This window comes from Volvox carteri, assembly GCF_000143455.1.
Source record: "Volvox carteri f. nagariensis unplaced genomic scaffold VOLCAscaffold_14, whole genome shotgun sequence".
NCBI lineage: Eukaryota > Viridiplantae > Chlorophyta > Chlorophyceae > Chlamydomonadales > Volvocaceae > Volvox > Volvox carteri.
Window position 1 is genome coordinate 1,680,743 of NW_003307557.1, and position 21,877 is coordinate 1,702,619.

At 57.6% G+C, this 21,877-nt stretch overlaps 3 protein-coding genes across 3 annotated transcripts; 1 reads left to right on the forward strand and 2 right to left on the reverse strand.

The window, feature by feature from the left end:
* Positions 1-823: 823 nt before the first annotated feature.
* VOLCADRAFT_59269 (uncharacterized protein) lies at positions 824-6,747 on the reverse strand (the record flags this gene model as incomplete). The annotated part of the gene is made up of 11 exons (XM_002949497.1): positions 824-1,029; positions 1,131-1,224; positions 1,508-1,609; positions 1,995-2,189; positions 3,085-3,254; positions 3,580-3,803; positions 4,250-4,413; positions 5,214-5,317; positions 5,864-5,942; positions 6,341-6,502; positions 6,673-6,747. Coding segments are annotated over 11 exons (1,575 nt in total), but the record flags the coding sequence as incomplete, so codon positions are not given.
* A 1,828-nt stretch (positions 6,748-8,575) lies between these two features.
* VOLCADRAFT_89906 (uncharacterized protein) lies at positions 8,576-16,730 on the forward strand (the record flags this gene model as incomplete). Its single annotated transcript, XM_002949400.1, has 13 exons — positions 8,576-8,672; positions 9,019-9,158; positions 9,491-9,529; positions 10,240-10,672; positions 12,111-12,212; positions 12,333-12,745; positions 12,839-13,084; positions 14,042-14,546; positions 14,936-15,004; positions 15,742-15,935; positions 16,161-16,277; positions 16,352-16,364; positions 16,612-16,730. The coding sequence occupies 13 exons, from the start codon at positions 8,576-8,578 to the stop codon at positions 16,728-16,730; spliced, it is 2,487 nt and encodes an 828-aa protein (XP_002949446.1).
* A 741-nt stretch (positions 16,731-17,471) lies between these two features.
* VOLCADRAFT_89907 (uncharacterized protein) lies at positions 17,472-21,224 on the reverse strand (the record flags this gene model as incomplete). Its single annotated transcript, XM_002949498.1, has 5 exons — positions 17,472-17,489; positions 18,914-18,963; positions 19,155-19,211; positions 19,493-19,501; positions 21,041-21,224. The coding sequence occupies 5 exons, from the start codon at positions 21,222-21,224 to the stop codon at positions 17,472-17,474; spliced, it is 318 nt and encodes a 105-aa protein (XP_002949544.1).
* Between the last annotated feature and the right edge of the window lie 653 nt (positions 21,225-21,877).

Below are 21,877 nucleotides of genomic sequence, written 5' to 3' on the forward strand. Positions count from 1 at the left end.
GCACAACCCACATCAGCTCTCGTTCCAGCTTCCCAACAAATGCCAGTCACCGCAGCCGCCATGGCTTGTCATCATCAAATCCCCTCCGAAGAGTAAGCAGCAAACAAAAAGATTGTTTGTCTGCAGCCGCAAAGAACTCTTACGCTATATACTCATGCATAGCCGCCGTGAAAAAACCTCCCCCCCCCTTGCTCCTGCCAGGTGCCCATAAGCTGACACTATCCACGTCAACCCCACCCAGCTGCCTGTAAGCAGATGAGTTAGAACATGGTCAACAATCATTATCAGCAGCCACACCCTCAATGAGGGCTTCCAGGACAGGGCTGTGTGCTGTTAACTGTGCTGGCCATGGTCCCCAACCATCCAATCCTTTATTACTCTTTCCTACCTCACTTCATTTTTTCCCTCACGCCAGTCATCACCCGAGGCAAAGATATACATACATACATACAGGCAGGCGGCTGGCAGAAGTTAAGGCCTGACTTCTGCTCCCAGTCGACCCAGTCGACCCGGGTTCAAATCCGCCTGCCAGCTCCTCGGGTGTTTGAGGAGTGATGAAATGGGAGGTGGCCCCCCATCATATGGACGGTGTAGGACGTGATAATATCAACTTGCGAGCTGACCAGGAACTAAGTTGATGCGCCGTTGATCCGCTAGATTTGGTTGGATGCTGGTGGTGAGTTGCCGAACCCAACAAATACACTCTGAAGTCGGATGGGGTGACGGATTAGGGTGCCCCTCTAGCAGGGGAGAGCAGGGACTGCCCCGGGAAAGGGGGCCGCTGGCGAAGTTAACCACCCTGTAACAACATACATACAGGACATCACGCTGCCCCCACTCGATCCAAGCCCGGCAGCCGCTCCCGCTGCCCTGCCATCGCCGCCGTCGGAGTACGGCAACTGGCGGGCCCCCCGACATTGGTGGAAGCAGCCGCGATGGTCTTGACGTCGTCTGCGGGCCACTTGGCGGTGACGGTCTTGGTCTGCGTGTAGAACTGCACTCCCGCTCGGCCGTACATGTGCAGGTCACCTACAAATACAAGGACAGGAAAGGGAGGTAGGAGGAATCGGAACAAAGCATCGCAAACGCACGCCGCCTCATTACTCCCAGAACATACAGCCTACACGCACCTGCGAAGGAGCCCCTCCAGCCGGTGAAGGAGAAGAAGGGCAGCGGCACCGGAATGGGCACATTGATGCCCACCATGCCCACATCCACCTCGGACTGGCGAAAAGGAAAGGGAAAAGGGAGGCAGGGGGGGCCAAAGCCAGGTAGGTAGGGTACCCCTACAGACGGCACCCTGCATAGAGGTGATGATGACACTCAGAATACGGCAACACTTAAGACGCCATCGTCCACGTCTCCACCGTAGATTAGGTACGGACCTGGCCGGTGCACTAACAGCCCCTTTTCCCCATTTCCATAAGGCCTCCTGCCACCAGCACAGGCGCACCCACCTGCCCCCTTCCCCTCCCCCGCCACCCCATACCACAAGAGTACACCCCACCTGGAACTTCCTCGCCGCCGCCCCGCTGCGAGTGAAGATTGCCGTACCATTGCCGTGTTCGTTGCCGTTCACGATGCTCAGCGCCTCGTCAAGCGAAGAAGCCTGGAAGAGGTTTAGGAAAAGGGGAGACCGGGAGCTCGGGTGGGATGGGGATGGGGAGTAACATGATGTGCATCTCAAAGCAGCAACCGCCGATATGCCCTTGGGTGGGTAGGGTGAGGTGGAGAGCAGCGGTGGCGGCAGCAGAGGAGCCCAGTCGCGGCGGCAGCAGGGGTGGAGAGCGAAGGGGCAAGGGGCGGGGGAGCGCTGGCTGGTGGCTGCCGAAGGGCCTGGGCGGCAAGAGGGTCGTGTCAGTGTCACCGGGATAGCACCACCTGGCCACCTGTTTGCAGCCACAGTGTTGAGACACCCAAAACCCTAAACCCCTAAAAAACGAGGATACTACAGCAGTGGCTGTAGTGGAAACGCACGCAGCCCTCACACTCACATCCATGCAGCTCAGCACGGGTCCGAAGATCTCCTCCCTGTAGCACTCCATGTCCGGCGTCACCCCCGCCAGAACAGTGGGGCCCAGGAAGTTGCCTCGCTCGTACCCCGGTACGACAACACCCCGGCCATCCAGCAGTACTTGGGCACCCGCAGCAGCCCCGCTGGCGATCAGCCGCTCAGCACGAGCCTTGGCCTGCACACACGGGGTGTACGGGGAGGGTTTTAGGGTTTTAGGTAGAAGTAGAATTACAAGGTTCGATTTCCAAGGTAAGCAGGTGGGAGGCAGGTAGGCGGTATTGTAGGCGGGTGCGGAGAGAGACAGTCAGAAGTAGATGGTGGTGTAGATGGTGGTGTAGATGGTGGTGTAGATGGTGGTGTAGATGGCGGTGTAGATGGTGGTGTAGATGGCGGTGTAGATGGTGGTGTAGATGGCGGTGTAGATGGCGGTGTAGATGGTGGTGTAGATGGTGGTGTAGATGGCGGTGTAGATGGCGGTGTAGATGGTGGTGTAGATGGCGGTGTAGATGGCGGTGTAGATGGTGGTGTAGATGGCGGTGTAGATGGCGGTGTAGATGGTGGTGTAGATGGCGGTGTAGATGGTGGTGTAGATGGTGGTGTAGATGGTGGTGTAGATGGCGGTGTAGATGGCGGTGTAGATGGCGGTGTAGATGGCGGTGTAGATGGTGGTGTAGATGGCGGTGTAGATGGCGGTGTAGATGGTGGTGTAGATGGCGGTGTAGATGGCGGTGTAGATGGTGGTGTAGATGGCGGTGTAGATGGCGGTGTAGATGGCAGACAGATGAGATGGGTAGAGGTGTTCAGGGGGGAGGAATGTAAATACCGGCGCTTCGGGCTCAGCACGAGCATTTGCCTACGCGGCATGCCTACGCGGCGAAACGGAATCCGTTTGGCAGATGTGTGTTTTTACAGAGAAGCGGTAATAAACCCACCACGTAGATGGGTGTGTGTAACTAGGGATTGGTTCTCGGTTTGCTGCTGTTTGTTTCCCTCATCCACCCAACCCCCCTCCACCTTACCCACTACATCACCCATCGACCCACCCACCCACCCACCCACCAGCCACTCACCTCCGGACTGATCATAGGGCCCACATCCGCGTCCTTCTCCCAGCCCGCGTTCAGCTTCAGACTGCGAGCCGCCTCCAGCAGGGAGCCACGCCATTGCTCGCTGAAGCCCCCCACGAACACCGCCGCGGAGATGGCCATGCAGCGCTGACCCGCAGCACCGAAGGCCGCACCTGGGCGCCGGAGGAGGTCGCGGAGGCTAAGTGGGAGAGCGGCGGCGGCGGCGGCGGCGAGGGCAGTGAATGGCGTGGGGGCTGGGATGGGATGGGATGAGGTGCCCGGTCGGTAACCGATAGGGCCGGATGTAAGGGAGCGGACATGGGTGGATGGATGGATAGATGGATGGATGGATGGACGGTGAGGGGCCCAACCTCTCGGCCACCCACTCCCATCCGCCCTCATTCAACAGCAACAATCTTTCGCCACCATCCATCCATCCATCCATTCCCACCACCCACCCACCTACATGCGCTCCCACCCTCCTCATCCCTCACCCACCCGCCAGTGCCTTGACAGTTGTATCCACATCTGCATCAGGCATCACTACCGCGTGGTTCTTAGCGCCCAGGTTGGCCTGGACCCGCTTTCCGGCGGAACAGCCCCGCGCGTAGATGTAGCGCCCCGCTGCATCCGAGCCCACGAAGGACAGCGCCTTGATGGAGGGATCGTCACACAGCCAGTTGACCACGTCACGACTGCCGTGAACGATGTTGAGGACGCCCCTGGAGTTGGGAGTTGGAGTTGAATGGGGGTGGGGGGGTGGGGGGGAGGAAGACGTGGGCAGCGGTGGCGGTGCGGCAGTGAGAAAGGGTTCAGCTACGCCCGCTAAGCTTCCAAATCGCCATAGCACCGGCTACTAGCAAACAAAGCCGAGGGAGGCGAGTGAAGAAGGAAGAAAAGGAAACAGAGGACACACAGAAGACAGCAGCGAATGCAAAGAAGTTATCCTTATCGAATGTAAGTTTTGCATTAAATGTTTTTTAAGAGGTTACGGAAGGAAGTTAGGAAGGAACATAAAGCTTTGCAGCGAGCCACACAAATCCCCGGATGCACCGGAACCCCGAGCTACCACCACCTCCTGCGGCACCCCCATCCCAAATCCCCACTACCACCACTACCACCACCACCACCGCCGCCGCCGCCGCCACCTCCCAACACCACAGCTCACTTGGGCAGCCCCGCCTGCTGCGCCAGGTCCGCCAGCATCACCGCCGCCCCGGGGTCCCTCTCACTGGGCTTGAGCAGGAAGGTGTTGCCGGCGGTGACCGCCAGCGGGAACATCCAGAGGGGCACCATGGCGGGGAAGTTGAAGGGACAGATGCCCGCCACCACCTGAGGAGAAGGAGGAGGAGGAAGAGAGAGAGAGAGCGGAGAGGCTGGCTAATTATTACACGCTGCCTGATAAGTCACGAAGGGAAAAAAACAAGTGCCGGCGTCCAAAGTTACAAAAGGGGGGAATGGCTCCAGGGAAGGAGAGAGAAAGGACGAGAGGTGGGAGAGGGGGTGAGGTCGGAAGCGGGTTGGGTGAGGTGAATGAAGCGGGTCGTTGGGGTGACATACAGCTATGGGGTTTGTTTTATGGGGCTATGGAAGACATGGGTGCAACGACACCACCGCCACCGCTATGTATAGGAAGATGACGACAACGGCCGCCGTTCCTCGGGTATTTTTTTCCTGTTGGCCTGTTGACCTATGCCGCTAACCCCCCCCCCCTAACCCACACATACTACATCCCTATCCTCTCTCAAACCACTTTGTTGGGCAATGTGTGGCTCTTGGCTATGATGGCTGGAGAATCGTGTTGAGATCGGTACTGCTGCGCTTATATACCAGCGCTGGCCACAGACCTCCATCCGTTGCGGCTTTCCGCCCCGCGATGCAACCGCCCTCCCCTCCCCTCCCCTCCCCTCCCCTCCTAGCCTGCCCTAACCACGCTGCAGATCCAATTGCCACCAGTTTAAACTGCCGATAGAGGTGGGGGAGGGTAAGGAAGGGAGTGTAAGACGAACCACTGAGGGCGCATGGAGCGAATGGAGGTAAGGAAGGGAGGGAGGACGCTATTACATTGCCCGTCAGGTTCTCTCCGGAAGGGAGCGAAGGGGGGGTAAGGAAAAAAAGGCGGATGTTCTCACCCCCAGCGGCTGGCGGATGGAGTAGCAGTCGATGCCGCCCGCCACGTTCTCCACGAGCTCACCGGACAAGTACGGCGCGATTCCACAGGCCGCCTCCACCACCTCTATACCCTCCGCCATCACCGCCCGTCATCGCCACCACCACCACCACGACAGAACGCGGATTGACGAGATGGGGTGCGGGAAGCGACGGTTGGTTTTGAGAGGTGAAGACGCGGCCACGGGGTGCATGTGGTGGATGTAGTGTGGGCTGCAATGTGTGTGTATGTGTGTGTGTCTCGAGGCGGCAAGAAACACACACACGGGCGGGGCCACACACAGGGCAGGCACGGCGAGAGGGGTTTCACATTACCTGTCTGCCTGCCTGTACATCTGGCATCCGTCTTCTTTGGACAAAGAATCGCGACAGAAGGGCGCCAAGATTATATGTAATCCGAAAAGATCCGAAACCAAGCCCACCCACCTACGCGCATGTACATACATGCAGACATATCCTTGTGTACCACCATCGCCATTTCTATGGTCCATAATCGTCGCGCCTATTCGCGGGTATCCCATAATCACCGCGGCTCATATCAATTAAAAGCACGCAGGGCCGGGTCGGGCCGGCCGGTTCGTCTGCTGCCTCTTGTTCTAGGAAACCCACTCACCTAGGCCCCGGAAGACGTCGCCTCTCGCATCCGCGAGCGTCTTGCCCTGCTCCATCGTAACCGACCTCGCCAGCTCATCCTGGAGACACACGAAATATACATAACATCATCGACGACAACCTGGATGACGATATACGATATGGGTCGACAGATCACATCACCGTGAAACCGATGCACGTGAGCAAGGACGACAACGACATGTATGGATCTTGAATACGGACTTGCGTAATGAGTGGACTGCGAGTCGATTCGAAAGACTTCTCGACGGAGTTTTGTGTGCGACGGCAGCCGGTGTTCGCAGCTGGGCCCTAGGTTGGGTTGGGAGTTTGGCACGCATGTCGCTTCCCTTGTGTCCTTCCCATTTTCGCGCGTTTCTCCCGCGTTCCCCCCAGCCCATGTGAGCGCGTGAGGCAGAAGACGCTTGGTTGATCCAAAGAATCGGAACCCTTTCCCACCAATGTTTCCTTCTCAGCCCACCATGTTGGCCCGTATGAGCTCCTGGAATTTGAACATGACCCGAACGCGGGTGGGCACCGGTGTGGCGCGCCACTTAGGGAAGGCATTCGTGGCTGCCTCCACCGCGGAGTCAAACTCGGCTTTTGTGGTTAACGGCAGGCGCGACAGAACATCTTGCGTCGCCTGGAGTGTTGGGAAATCGTCGGTGCAGCACCATCAGGAATTTAAACTTTCCCTAGCCTGACGCTTTAAGAAAGCGCCAACAACGGTGGAGCCATGTGTACCTTGCCAAGAGAAAAGGACTATGGCCAAGGATAACTGTTTCCAGCCAACAAGGTTGCGCGCATGCGTACCGGGTTTACAACATCCAGCCAGTTGGCAGTGGTCGAGTCCACAAAGTTACCATCAATCAGAAGTTTGACCTTTGGTAGCTGCGGTGAGACATAGTGTAAGTTCACACCGTGTGTAATTAAGGTTGCTGACGAAAGCAGGGTTTCACACAACGTTGATAGGAGTAAAACAAGGTGAGCTTAGAAGCGCTGTCAGGCTTTGCACACAAGATGGAAATACCATGAATACGTTGTTGACATACTTGATGACTGGATCGCTTGCGCAATACAAAGCAAGACATCTGCTAACTCTAGGCAGCTCGAGGTGCCAGTTACGCAGGTCAACTCGACAACATACCGAAGCTCCTGAAGCCAAAGGATTAGGTGCAGCTGCGGACGCGTAAAGCCGGAGACCCCTGCCAAGCCCGGGAACTAGATGTCTTGCCCGCAAAAGAACGCACGGAGACATGATGTGGCAGTCTCACACAATAATTGGGAATCGAAATTGATACACCCACAGCAGACGCATTGGTGCGGTTAGTTCCTACTCGTGCGGAGCACCGGATGTTCATGCTATGTTGTGCACGACAATCATCGGTTGCACTCGTCCATACGAGCAGAGCGCTTGCTGTCCGCGTAAGTTGCTTTGCACTTCATAGGTTTGTGTAGAGTCTGGTTGTTGGAACTATGGCGGCCATGCGTTATCGACGATAGACCATCAACGTCGGTCGCGCGGCGTTGTGCTCCACCAACGCGCCTGGCCTACGCAATGGCGACAGTGGATTGACGTGTTTGCGTCTTATTTGCTAGGTTCAGTTTGCAAGGCAGCAAGCACATTTAGCTTAGCCCTTGCAAGGCGCCGTGGAGAAACCGCACCACTTCGGAAGCAAATTTCGCAGCCTCGCGCCCGCCAGAACAAGAGCAGATGTTAACGTTTGGTGGTCAGGATGTCCTGCAGCAGGGCAGGCTCCGCGCTGTGCAACAGCCGGGCAGGACCGCCGGACAACATCAAGCTGCTCCAGGCGAGGCCGCACAAGGCCACTGCCATTACAGCTCAGAACAAATTGCTTGGAGTGAACGCCACGCAGAATCAGGCGTAGTTCCGGGCCCGGCGGGTCTTGACGGCCTGCCAGAGCTGGAACGCCAAGCGCAATCTTCTGAGCCGGGAAGCAGCCTGCCGGCAGCAGCCAACGCTGGCCAAATTCGCCCTGATGGCGATCCGTCAAATTCTATGCACATGTCCCGGCCGCCAGGCGGCCCGCCGGTCGCGCCATTCCATCCAGCTCGTCCATGGGCTTGCCGCCCGCCACCCCACCACCCCTACCGCGGCATGACCCCGCGCCACCCATATTTCTCACAGTACCCTCGTCACCCGCAGTACAGCTCCGTCATGCACCCCTACCCTGGAGCAACCCCTCCGCTGGTGGGTCGGCGGCAGCACCCTGCCTTCCCGCCGCTGCACATGCCGTACGGTGTGCCACCGCCGCCGTTGCAGCAGCCGGGCTATGGCATTGCGCAGGACGAGGACATGCCAACTCGCCCGTTTGCGGTAAGACCCCGAACACCAGCGCGTGCACACTCTCGTGCGGTGCGTATATACATAGGTATATAGATAGCGCTCTCTCTCTCTCTCTCTCTCTCTCTCTCTTCCCTTCCCTTCCCGTGCCTGGGGAATGTGGGGGAAAGAAGGAGGAGGCGAGGTAGACGGCACCATCATGTGGGCGCTAGGCGCCTGAACGGCTGGATACGGGAGAGTGCATTTTTATCTATCCTTCCATCCAATCCCTTTTCTTCCTTCAGACAGCTGGAGAACGGTATGGAAGGCCAGCTGGCCTTCCATACTGAGCCCATGCCGCTAGCCAAGGGAAAGGGATAGATCCATTAGATCGCGGGCGGGTAGCCGTGGTGTCTTCCGTGTATTGGATTGATGCCGCCGATTGATCCAGCCGACAGGGCTCGCACCTGGCTGCTACACGGCTTTGGCTCCCCCCTTATGAAAGCACGCGGCAGCCAGGCCAAATTGGGTGCGACGAGTGGTGGGAGGGGAGGGGTCGACAGATGCAGCAGACAGACGGCTGGTTTGGAGAGCGCGCCAATCACGCTGCTAGCCAGGAAGCGAGGGGGTGGGTGGGGGGAAGCCCGGTGTAAGGATGAGCCCCTAAGCCCGTCGGCTAGGCCGGACACCGGACTGGACACCGGACCGGACCGCCAGAGGCTATTTTCCAGCTTCATGGCGCATGCGCCGCGCTCGGCTGGAAGAGCCGGCATGGGAACCCCGCCTTGCACCCCCCCCCCCCCACACACACACACACGCGCGCGCCCACGTCTCTCATCCACCTCCTCCACCTCCTCTTACCTCCTTCGCACTAGCCTCCATTCGCAACAAGAACAAGCGATACCCGCAGTACCACCCCCCGTTTGTGAATCACGAGCCGTACCGAGGCCGTGGCTCCTTTTCCTTTCCCTGGGGTCGTGCTGGTGCCGGCCCTCCGGTCCTCCGGCGGGGTGCGGTCCGTATATTGACCCGCCCCTACCCTAGACTGCCTGTTATTGCTGTGATATGGTTTTGACTTGCAACCGCGCTGGTGGTTGTTTCAAAGGAAGCTGTGGGGCCCAGATTGGCGGTCCGCGTGTACGTTTGTGTGCGTGCGCACGTGTTATTGAGCCTGTAGCGTGCGCGACTATATGCCGTATCGATCTCCGTCCTCCCCAAAACTTCCCGAGCTCAGAGCCCTTCCCCCCAGGCCCCCCGCGGCTCCCACCTGCTGAGAGGCGGTAACCCCTCCTCCCCCAATGGGCTCCCGGCACCCAAGCCCACCCCACCCCACCCCACCCCACTCAGCCATATGCGGTTCCGCTGCCGTATGCTTTCGACCTGAGGGTGATTTTTGGCGGTGTTTGTTATTTCGATGCCCTTCCTGACGGGGCCCGCGCTCCCGGACTAAGCCCTGTGCCCGCCCTTGGTCCGAGTCTGATTGCGGTTCTGTTTCGGTGCCGGGTGCTGTGTGTGTGTGCGTTTGTGTGTGTGTGTGTGCGTGTGCGTTTATGTGTGTGTGTGTGTGTGCGTGTGCGTTTATGTGTGTGTGTGTGTGTGCGTGTGCGTGTGCGTTTATGTGTGTGTGTGTGTGTGTGTGTGTGTGAGAGAGAGAGAGAGAGAGAGAGAGAGACTGACCCTTGAACACCGGAGCTTTGCGGAGTCCCCAGTGGCTCATGACCCAGCTCATGCGTATTTTTAGAAGTCTTTCCATTTTCCTGTTTTAATATTTCCCAATCTCCAAAAACATTTTTTAACCCTCCCTAAGGCCTCCTCGCTCCTCCTCCGCATCCTCCTCCTCCTCGTCGTCGTCGTCGTCGTCGTGACCCAAATCATCTTTCTCTCCATCCTCCTCGCGAAGGCCGCCTCCATTCGTTCTTCTTGTCCCCGCTCCTGCTCCTGCTCGCGAGTTGTGCGCTGCACCGGCCAGACAGAACCTGACCACCACAGTTACCTAAGCTTGACCACCTCCTCCCCGCACTTGCTTGAAAGCGTTTCCTGCCTGCCTGCCTGTTTGTGTGTCTGCCTGTTTGTGTGTCTGTCCGTCTATCCCGCAGTCGCCCTTCCTGGCGGCTGATGCTCAGGCCGCCGTCGTAGGCCCTGTAGGGCCTGGCGTCGGCGGCGGTGGCAGTGGCAGTGGCGAGCCCGACCCGGCTCTGGAGGGGCTCCCCCTTCCCTTGCGGATGCAGCACTCAGAGGGCGGTATCCTCAGACCACCGCCGCCGCTGCTGCCGCCCGCGAGCAGCGAACCTTGTGCGACCACGTCTGCCAGCTCCCCCGCCGTCCGTGGCGGCGGTAGCGGTGGAGCCGCCGCGGTGGGGCCGCCGCCGGCGGCTTTGCCACCGCCGTCGGCCAGCAGCTACCCGCTAGCTCCGCAGCTGCTGCCGCCAGGGCACATGTATACTGTGCCGTATGCTCCGCCGTACAGGTCCCGCCAGATGATGTATTCGTACGCGCCGGCGCTACCGCCGCATTATTATGGTCAAGAAGGTGAGCGACAGTGTGGGTCGCTGTGGTGGGTGGACTGTCGGCACGGAGGGTTCATTACTTGATATCATGCGCACATGCGTGTTGGTGAGTGGGTGGGTGGGTGTTTTCGTCATTCGTGCTTTGTGCAGATGTTACGTGAAAAGTTGTGCCGCCGCGATGCAGCTTGATGCTATGCTTTTACTTTTCTGCTTCCGGTAATGATCGGCTCCTGGCCGTGCCACTTTGTGTCCGTTTCTTTCCGTCGGCTTTCGCAAGAGCGCCTCGATGTGGACATGTATTTCTTTTAATGATTCAAGTCTTGTTAAGCTTAAGAACCGCCTGGGTTGAAAGTTTCGTTGATCCTCTCTATTGGGGGACGTCCTGTCCGGTATTGCGCGCTACGGTTTGCTTGGTGAAAATTGCGCAAGCCGGTGTGAATTTTGCCTATCCGCCATTAAGAGCGGCCCCGGTAACCGCCAGGGAAGTTCCGGTGGACGGGGTAACCGCTTTGCATGCGGCGAAAGAGCGTGACAACAATTAAAGCAAATTTTAGGATTCCTGGAAATTCTTGTTGATCAAAATTATGACTGATGATGAGTAGCTGCTTGCCGCCGTGGCAACCGCTTACAAGCGACACTAGCGCTTTGGCTGCAAGCGCCGTTCCTTTGTATTGTGGTTAATTGCACAGCATAATCTTTTGCATCTTTGCGGTTCGATTTGCAAAATTCAACTTTCCGGCTGATAAATTTGACTCCGGTACTCCAGCCAACTTCTCACGAACATCGAGTTCACCCTGCATCTTTGCGAATAACTCTGTGCGAATAATTTACTCCATAAATTAAACATGCCTTTTGCCATTGCACATATGGCATACAGACAAATATGCGCTGATTTGTTTAGATGTAAGCACTGTTTGGGAACTTTCTTGCGAAGGCTAACTTGCGATGGTAAACGAATGTATTTCTCTATTGCGGACATGAAGCATGCTTCACTACGATGTTGCATTAAGGGCGGTTACCGTGGCGCTTCTCGCGGTTGGTATGGACAGATGGCCCGTGCTCGTCCTTTCCGAGTAACGCCGTCCAAAAATGACATACCCATTTTCAATCGGCCTAAGTCGGCTTGCTGTCCCCCTTGGCAACAGAAATGGCTTTACCGTACGGCCGCCGGCTGGGGGGTGCACACTCCGTACCGCTGCCGGCATATGGGGCTCCCGGGTACGCCGCCGCACCCGTGTCCCTTGCCGGTACGGCAATAGCGGGGCCAGTAGCGGCGGCTGCGGCTCCGCTTCAGCCCGGCGCCTTCCCCGACGGTGCCGCCGCCGCCTCTGGGGCCCCATCCCTGGGTGATCCACAGACCCCCTTACAAGGAGAGATAATAGCTCAGACTGGCGGCCATCCGTACACTGTGTACGACAACTCGGCGTACGGTGCACACCCTTTCCCGACGTCGCGCGCAGGACAGCAGCACCAACAACAGTCACTAACGCCTCAGCTGCAGCAGCAGCAGCAGCAGCGCCAACTTGGTGGCTCTGGCGACGGTGCCGCCGCCGCCGCCACTGGTGGCGGCCGTGTCGCGGAGACGTCGCCACAGCCGCCGCCGGCACCGTATCATCACTCCCACCACCCAGCGGCTGTCCCCGCGACGTTCAATCACTTCACCGCCCCCGGTGGGCCCCCAGGTTCCAGTCAAGCTCAGCTCCACCCGGAGGACAACCAGCACCGTCAGCAGCAGCCGCCACAACCGCCTTCGGGACACCTGCATCCTGTCGCGTCGGAGTCCTTGCGCTGTGACTTCGGGACTGCCGATATGTCACAGATGCGACTGGTGGCTGGCGGCAGCGCTGCCGCCGCCGCCGCCGCCGCGGAGCTTGCCGGCGGCACCGTGGCCTCAGCCGCAGCCGCCGCGGCTGCAGCTGCGGACGTCATGGCTCAGGTTGACGCCGAGCTCCCCCTGCCGCTGCCGCTACCGGAGCTCTTGGCACATTTCGGCGGCAGTCCAAACTCCGAGTACGGTGATGAGGACGAGCAACTGCGCGCGGAGTTGCACGGCTTCATTGGAGACCTGGCGGCGGAACCGTACGACGGCAGCGGGGTGCCGTCGTCGGCGGCGCTGCACCCTCATCACAACCCTCACTATCATCATCCGCATCCTCACCATCACCACCACCAGCACCACCACCCGCAGCAGCAGCTTCACAACGTCAGCAGTATCCAGGGCCCGCAGCACCAGCACCAGCAGCACCAGCAGCAGTACAAACAGCAGCACCAGCAGCACCAGCTTAACAGCACCGCAGGACCGACACAGCAGCACCAGCTCCAGCACCATCAAGGCCAGCATGCCCACCTAAATCCGCACCAGGGCCCGCAGCACCAACAACAGCACCAACAACAACAACTGCAGCAAGCCCAGGCCCAGGCCCAGGCCATGCAGGTAAACGCGAACTACTGCGGCGAAATGTTTATCTCTCTCTCTTATAATACAAGCCACACAAGTCACAAGTTTCTACCATTTCCGCACAAATGTGGGGGCAATCGATATATAAAACGGAGTTAAGCCCCCTGGGAAGGAAGTATTGATACGTAATATATAGGTAGAGGTTTCGTCAGGTGCTGGGTGGAGCCGGTAAATGTGGTCTATCCGGTGATGATGGGTTGCTAGATTCCGTACGAACGTCTATTGCGTTATCGGGCCGTTTTAGCCCTTAACCACAGCTGGCAGTTGACAGTTGGAGCAACTAGGAAGTTCGTTGTCGCTTCATGCCTCTTGTTGAGGTCTTATGCTGCCGCAGTGTACCGGTGTTCCTTGGCTGCCGCTTGGCGGCTTGAAGGTATCCGCGTGCAGTTTCTATTCGGTGCTGCTCTTTTCCTCGATGTTCTTTTCTTTCTTTCCTCACCTTCGAATGCTTCATAAAAGGAAAAGAAAAACATTTGTCTCACCCACCTCCCGCTCCGTTCTCTTTCCCTCGTGCGCGTCGATTATTACCTGGTTTCTTGCGCTGCTCTCCTTTTATTGTTGAATAACAGCAGCAGCAGCAACAGCAACAGCAGGCGCAGTTGGGAGCAAGCTGGCGCGGGCCAGGCGGCCGCGGCGGCCGAGCGGCAGGGACAGGTGCGGCCGCAGCAGCCGCCGGCGCCTCTGCCAACGGCGGCGGCGGCAGCGGTCCTGCCGACAGCTCCGATACTGGGGTCGTTGTTCCGGGCGCCGGCGGCGGCGTTGGCCATGAAACCGATACGTGCATGGCGCTGGGTTACCCGTCGGACGGACCCATGGTTCACCCAAGTGCAGGACTCATGCATCCGCTGCCATCCTGGGATCCGACCTTGTCGGGTCTGAGCGATCCAACTGGGGTGAGAGGCGTGGTGTTGCCGGCGCCCATTGGTACGGCAGCAGCAGCCTCAGTCTCAGCAGCCGACGTTGCACTTGGCCCATGGGTTTATCGGGGCGGGAGCGGGACCGGCGGCCGACGGCAGCGGCGGCGGCGGCGGCATGGCGGGCGGCTATAGCGGCGTCGTGAGCGCTGCCAACGGCGGGGAGGAGCACTTTGGGGAGGGCGAGGTGGTCGACGGGGGCCGGCCGACCGGCGGCGGCAGTGCCGATGAGATGCGTGACGGCGACGCTGACGGCGGCGACGCCGACGGCGAGGGCGCCGGGGAGGACTCCTGGCTGCCCGGCGGCGGCGGTTCCGCCGGCGGCTCTGGCGGCGCCCGCCGCCGTACGACTGACGACGGCGAAGCAAGTCACCGGCGACCCCGCCGCAAGATTGCTGTCCGGCGATTAAGGGGGAGTGCTGGCAGCGCCGCCGCGCGGCGGGAGTCGACCGGTGGTGGTGGTGGTGGTGGTGGTGGTGGTGGTGGTGCCGCTTCGGCGGCATCCGGCGACGAGCTGCAGATTGGTGAGCGACTGTCTCGTTGGGTTGGGGTTTGGAGCTCCTGATACCCCAGAGAGTACGAGCTCAAAGAGCTCAAAGAGCTCCAAAGCTAACTCTCATACAGCCAAGAGTGTGACAGACAGTTGGGAGTTATACTCTTGGCTGCACCTAGGACGGATATTATGGGACAACTATGATATAAATTTGATGAAGAACGAAGGTGTGATGTGAGCCCTAACACAACCTACCCACCTACCTTAAACTCAGCGCCTTGGTCCACCGCATCCTCGAAATCCCTTCCCCACGTCGTCGGTTCTGCTTTCTGAACCAGAACCGTGACCTCCCGCCTTTTTCCATTTTCATTTCCTCCTCAACTGCCGCCCTCCCTCCCCTTTTGAACCATTTCCCACCAGGACAAAGACCCACCCTGGAGCAGCTGTTGTCGCAGTCGGTTGATACCGTTGCAGACCTGGATGTGCTGGGTAAGTGGTTGTCAACAGTACGGCATTATGTGTGTGTCTACACCTTTGTGTGAGAGGGGGGGAGAGGTTGGGAGACCGAGTGGGGACCTGGCGGATTCGTTGGTGGTTGGTTGGTTGGTTGGTTGGGTTGGTTACAGCTCCGCATGTCAGTCAGGTTAGCTTTCGCTGAGTTTCCCCCCAACCCCCCCCGGGTCGATGTGACCTCATCGCTTAGGACTCACTCCCTGGGGGCAGTTTCGGACTTTGGACGCCTTCCGGCAGCAGCTCATTCGTCTGAGTCTCCGGCAGCAGCTCATTCATCTTTGAATTGAATTGTTACAGAGTGGGAGGCTTCTGGGCCATTGAGCACATTGTCATTTCTACGATTTATTCATACCATACAGCACCATCCACCATTTCCACACTGTACTACGCCATACGAACTGGAAGTCCAAGGCGGTTGATCCTGCCTTCTAGGATCCCTCCTCATCCAGTCACCCGAACATCCGCAGAGACAGAGGGTTCAGCAAAACCCCTCCTGCAGTGTTACCGTGTCTAACCTTGTGTAGAGTATCCGTCTGAATCTGGTATCTGCTTCCCTCGTCCGTGATTCGCCTTACCCCCCCTCATCGCCCCATTCCCCCCAACCCCTCATCCCCCCAACCCCCGACCCCTCATCCCCCCATCCCCCCAACCCCTCATCCCCCCATCCCCCCAACCCCTCATCTCCCCATCCCCCCAACCCCTCATCCCCTCAGGCGACTTGGAGCCCCAGACGGTGACTGCGCTGCTTGAGAAGGTGCAGCGCAAGGGCAAGGGGGGGAGGGCCCCGGCGGAGGACCCGCGCCTGGACCCCTCCATAGACCCGCGTAAGGCCCGGAGAATACTGGCCAACAGAATCAGCGCCGCGAGATCCAAACTGAAACAGAAACTGATTTTGGAGGGGCTTAAGGTGTGTGGAGGGGAGAACGGGAGGGGGGAAGGAAGGGAGAGGGGGCTTGACCCGCTGATTACCCGCAAATACATACATACTTACGTGCACTGAGGCTGTTTGTTTGTTTGAGGGCCTTGGTAGCCATCGCGTTCTCGCTTCTCTTGACAAAAGGGGGTCTATACTTCACGCGACAAACGTTTCTTCCCCGTACGTACGGCGTATACGCCATGTACGGCAACCCAGGCGCGATACCAGCAGCTCCTCTCCAGCAAGAACGAGTACAGTCGCGAGCTGGCCGAGCTGAAGAGGTCGTGCAAGGAGCTGGAGGCGAGGAACAGGGGTCTGGCGGTCAAGCTGAAGGTGCGTTGCGAATATGTGTGTCTTACTTGTCTGTCTGTCTGTCTATCTGTCTGTCTGTCTATCTGTGTTGGCAGAGAAGAGACGACGGTGGGCGGACCGGTGGTGAAATGGCTGGCTAAGAAGCAGCCAGAGGACGAGAGCCGAGGGGTTCATGAATATATTTGTTACCTGTTTGTAAACGGAGTAAACGGTTAGGCTGGTTGGCGGTCCTAGTTGACAGCAGTGTGCACATGCGAGCACGGCACCGCACCCCGACCGCCACCGCGGGGCTCACTTTCCCTTTCCTCTCAAAACACACACGGCACCCTCACACAAACCCCCACACACACCGCAGGCGGGGTCCGTTCCCCCTCGTGGGCCCGACAGGACCTGAACCCCCCCCGGGCACCGCCACAGCCCCCGGCAGCGCCACCGGCAGCAGCCAAGGAACAGCCGGCGGCGCAGCGAGCGTGAGGGCGCAGGCAGGCGGTCAGGCGGTCAGGCAGGGGGAAAAGGAGGGTGAGAAGGAGGGAGGGGAGCCCCCAGCAGTGCTGGCGACGAGTAGGAGCAGGAGGTAGCGGAGGAGAAGCAGCACGACATGCATGCATCTTCTGTGGATATCAGCGAGAGGGGTGGGGTTTGGCGCGAAGCAGGGAAGCTCTGGCTCGAGGAGGAGGAAGAGGAGGAGGAAGAGGAGGGCGCCGTAGCGCCGTGTAACTGAGGACTTGAAATAAGGGATGGAAGGAGGGAGGGAAGGAGGGAGGGAAGGGGGGAGGGAGCTCCTGGCTCTTGCTGCTCAGCATTGCACTGCACGGCATGGCATGGCATGGCATGGCACAGGGTAAAGGCGTGACATTTAGGCGGATTGGGCCCCCTCTCCTTTTTCCCCTCTCCCCTCTGGCCCTTCTTCCCGCTCCATCCCTCTACTTTTCCTAAGTTCATTTGGGTTGTCCTAAGTTGCTGGGTGGTTGGGTGGTTGGGTGGAGCAGTACGGTGCGCTGAGAGTGTTTCCTGTCCGAGAAGGAACCGCTGGCAGGGATGGGTAATATATATGTATGTATGTATATATATGTATGTATGTATGTATGTATGTATGTATGTATGTATGTATGTATGTATGTATGTATGTATGTATGTATGTATGTATGTATGTATGTATGCATGTATGTATGTATGTATGTATGTATATATTGCGCGCTGTATACGAAGCGCAGGTCAGGGCTGTAATAGAGCCTGCAGCAGCAGCAGCAGCAGAGATTTTGTTGTTGCGAGCTGCATCAAGAGTAGCTATAGCAGCCGCAGGAGAATATATCCCCATGGCCCCTCGTGAGGGCGTGGGCGTGGGCGCGCATGGAGACGGGCAGGTTGATTGGTTGGCAGGGTTGCTGGGGGGGGTCAGCTGGCGGCGGGCGGGTTGGTTGCATGGCTAATTAATGAGAGGGAGGGGGGTAACGAGCTGGCAGGACGGCGGGGCAATCAAGAAGAGGGCGGGATAAGCTGCTGCTGCTGCGTGTGTGTATGTATGTGTGTATGTATGTATGTATGTATGGGAAACGCGGTGCAGGATGAAGGCCAGCGATGCGTCCTGAACCGGAATGTGTATGTACGTATGTATGTGATGTGATGCGATATGATATGTGATGACGTGCATATGTATGTCTATATGTGCATAGATAAATTATATACGTCTTGTGCATTCGTTTGCATGGATCTGTGTTTTTGCGCTACAGGTCCCACTTTTTGTTGCAACTACTGCTGGTCCTACTGCTGCTGCTACTGCTGCTCCAGCGTTGCGAACGGTTTTTTTTCGGGGATGGTTCGCCGTCGTACAGCAACGGCGTGTGGCTGTTGCGCATGCGGCAGCACCGCCTCCAGCAGCGTATTTTCACGTTTTTGGGGTCGCTGTCTGCGCCTGGTGACGGTTGTGAGCTTCCTTCCCTTTTTAGTCTGGTAGAGGATATTGTCCCCGGTGAGGGTGAGGGTGGGGGTGGGGGCGCCACCCTCAGGTATGCGGATGTATGTCTGTCGACTTTATGCGCGTTTGTACGTGCGGACGTGAACAATAAGGTGTGTGCGTGCAGTACATGCGCGCGCGTGTTTGTGTGTGTGTGTGTGTGTGTGTGTGTGATATGTGTGCGTGTGTATGCATACGCGATGTGGAATGCAGGAATGAGATCATATCCTCATCATCTTGAAGAAGGGGAAGTTGTCCCCATTGTGCAAAGAAGTGCCCTCCGTACACCCGACGCGAGTTGGCGTCCTGGGCATTTCTCCGGACACTTAACCACCCCAACCGCCATTTCGGTTAAATTTCCGAATTCCGAAATTTCCGAAACCGTTGTTGTCGCCGTCATTTGTATGGTTGTCGTTGTTATCGTTATCGTTGTCGTACTAGCGCTGTTGAGGGCTGGGGACGAGTCCATCTTGACCCCCGGGTCCCGCAACCCCTCGGTACGACAGTGTACGGACTCTGCAGGACGAGGAAGTCGGGGGGAACAGCCTTTCCGTACGGAGAATGACAAGGATGCGATGATCACGTGCCCGCTTGTGTCTATGACGACCCTGTGGTATATCGTACATGCGTGTTAATATGACGTCTATACTAGCGTATGTACGTAGGTGTACGTGTGTGTGTGTGCGTATGTATGTCGTCGTACCTGGCCGTATTTCGTAAGTATCCTTAGTGCTTCTGTGTTATGTTGGGACACTACAACGAAATGTGTGTGTGTGTGCGTCTGTGTGCGTGTGTCTGTATGTATGTGGCGTATTTCTCTCTGTGCGTGTGTGTCTCTCTCTCCCCTTAGCGTTCCCTATTGCCTGAGGCATGCGCATACGATGTTTCCTTTGTACGGAATTACGGCCGGTACGGCACCTCTATAGTACTTGACGATATCGTACCTGACGTCAAGACGACGCATGTAGATGCGTCGCTTATAGTGCGCAGCTTATCCTCTCCTGGGGGGGGGAAAGGCGGGGAGGGAGGGGAGGCGGGGAGGGGGGGAAGGCGGGGAGGGGGGGGAGGAGGGGAAGGGGAAATGTGCGGTGAGCGGCTTTCTGAGTCGGCGGGTGGCGGGTGGCGGGTGGAGAGAACAAACAACCGAACTTGGGGGGCCCCGTAGCCGGGTGGTGGTGATGGTGGTGGTGGTGGTGGTGGTGGTGGTGGTGGTGGGCGGTCGCTCAGGTCCAGGGTGCGCGTGGCGTGGGGTGTTACTCGGACAAGAGACAAGAGACCTTACCTCGCATCCCTGAGACGACGGGAAGGGGACGGGACGGGGCCGCCGGGGCGCTGAACCCGCCGCCGACTGCATGGGTGATGGACTGAACGGGGGTGGTGGTCATGGGCGGGCCCCTAGGGCGGTGGTGGCGGCAATGGCGGCGGCGGCGGCGCCGGCGGGAGTGGAAAAGGGAGGAGGAAAGAAAAAGGGGGCGGGGAGGTTGAAGGTGGCGGATTGGAGTACGAGCTCCAGGGGAGTATACACAGAGGCTGGATCACGGGATCACGGGGTTATGTGGTCGGGGGTATAGCTCTGGACTGCTAACGGTGGTGGTGGTGGTCAGTGGTCGGTGATCAGTAGGAGGTCGGAGGTATGAAAGGACCCCCCGAGGCAGCATTTCCCCCTGTTTTCAACTTCTCATGTCCCTGTCTGATTTTCATCTTCTTCTGTTTCTGTATTCTCGTTATCCCGCTGTTGTCAGTCTAATGGTCATGGGTTGGACTGGACCTTTTTTTTGTGGTCAGCCGCCGTTTTGTGTTTTTTAGGCTGTCTGTCTGTCTTTTTTGTGCTCTGCTTTATGGGTGGGAACATCCCCCCCCTTCCCCTCCCCCTTGCGTTATCGTTTTATTTTGCCTACTTGTCGCGATGTGACCTTGTTCGTGTTCTTTTTTTCACATGCGCGCGCCGCGAGTTCTGCTGCATCAGACCTGCTCTCTTTTCCTCCCCGCTTGATCTCCTTACCACAACGGTGAGTCTCTCGTACTTTATGTCTATGCATCTAGTCGTGAGTGACTCTGTGTGTGTGTGCGCGCGTGTGTTTGTGTGTGTTTGTGTGTGTGTGTGTGTGTGTGCCTCTTTTTCTGCACAATTCTCCATGAAAAAAGTTTTTTCTTTTCGCGATATTTACAAAGCGTATGGGCGCATTTCTCGTTTTTTTCCCGCCGAATAGGAATATCTCTTTTCCTAAATAGGATTCGTCTCTTCCTTCCTGTGCTCCTTCGTGGTTTTCTTTTGGCTCTTTTTGCTTTCAAGAAGAAGCTTCTCGGGGCGGTGCAAACAAAGTTGCGTGCACGCAAAGAGTCTGTCGCAGAGTGGTGTGTTCCGGGCCGCGAATCCCGTAGTCCCTTGGCGGTTTGCTATTGCCGTAGATACCGTTGTGTTTAACTGTTTCGGTTAATAACGATGACGATGTTGGTGGGATGTTGTTAGCTGCGAGTTTCTAGCTGCGGCTTAAGAGCTTAACAGCTTCGTCCGCGGCGGTGGTGGCTATCGGTCGTTCACAGATGGTGGTGTTTACGGCGCTGGTTTCGTTGATATGGGGACGATTTGCGGCCGCGGATGCCGAGTCAATGCAAAAATCAGGAAGGAGGGTGAACCTAACGGGAATCAGCAACGGTAGCGGTGGAAGCAGCAGCAGTAGCCGCAGCGGCAGCAGTAGCCGCAGCAGCAGTAGCCGCAGCGACAGCGGCAGCAGTAGCCGCAGCAGCAGTAGCCGCAGCGGCAGCAGCAGCCGCGGCGGCGGTGGTGGCGGCGGCTTCGGCGAGAGCACTAATCTTTCCTTGGACCCACCATCGCCTTCCGAACAACGGATCTGCGAAATTCCGTGGATCGCGGGTCTAGGTTCCAAATTGATGTGTGCCCCTCGGCGCTCGTATCTGTGAATGTGCGTAGATTTGGGATTCTGCGGATTTGCGACGATTCCGTACGCCGAGTCGACAAGACAAAACGATAGCAGCAGTGGCAAGTGGGGCATGCGGCTGTGCCCTCGCACACATCGGCCATAGCCTGGTAAACACGTATGCCGCGGACACTTTTATCCCGCGCATTTTTCCGGCATGGAAATTATTGAAAATTAATTTTCAATTTTGGAAATTGTGCACGCTTTTTAACCTTTCCACTGATCAGGGTCTGGGCTTGAGTCGCTTGAGCCCTTTTTTGCGCTGTTGTGTGTGCACTGCCGACGAAGGCAGCCGTCCTGTCTTTTTTCCTCTTGGAGGATTTCCTCCGGCTCCGTTTTTTTCGCGTCATCCGTTGGTTTCTTTTTCTCTCTCTCTCTCTTCTCTTATCCTGGCTGTCTTCTCAGATCTTCTCAATCTGCGTGCTCTCTGCGTGCAATTATGTGCTCTCATGTATCCCTGTATGTTTGTCTGTCCGTACGAGTACGTGTACGTTTTGCGCCCGCGCGCCTGCGTGTGGGTGCGTGCGTGTAGATGTGTATGTGTGCCACATGAAAACGGAAACATGGTATCTTTGAGCCCTGCGAACACGAAAATTCGCAAATTCGGTTGTGTAGTTACCTGTTTGGACTGTTTGAAATTCTCTCTTTCACATGGTTAAGAGCCTCCTCGTGTTTTGAGGCCGTCTGCGTTTCTTCTTTCTGACGGAGTCTTTTTGTGTATGAGGTCC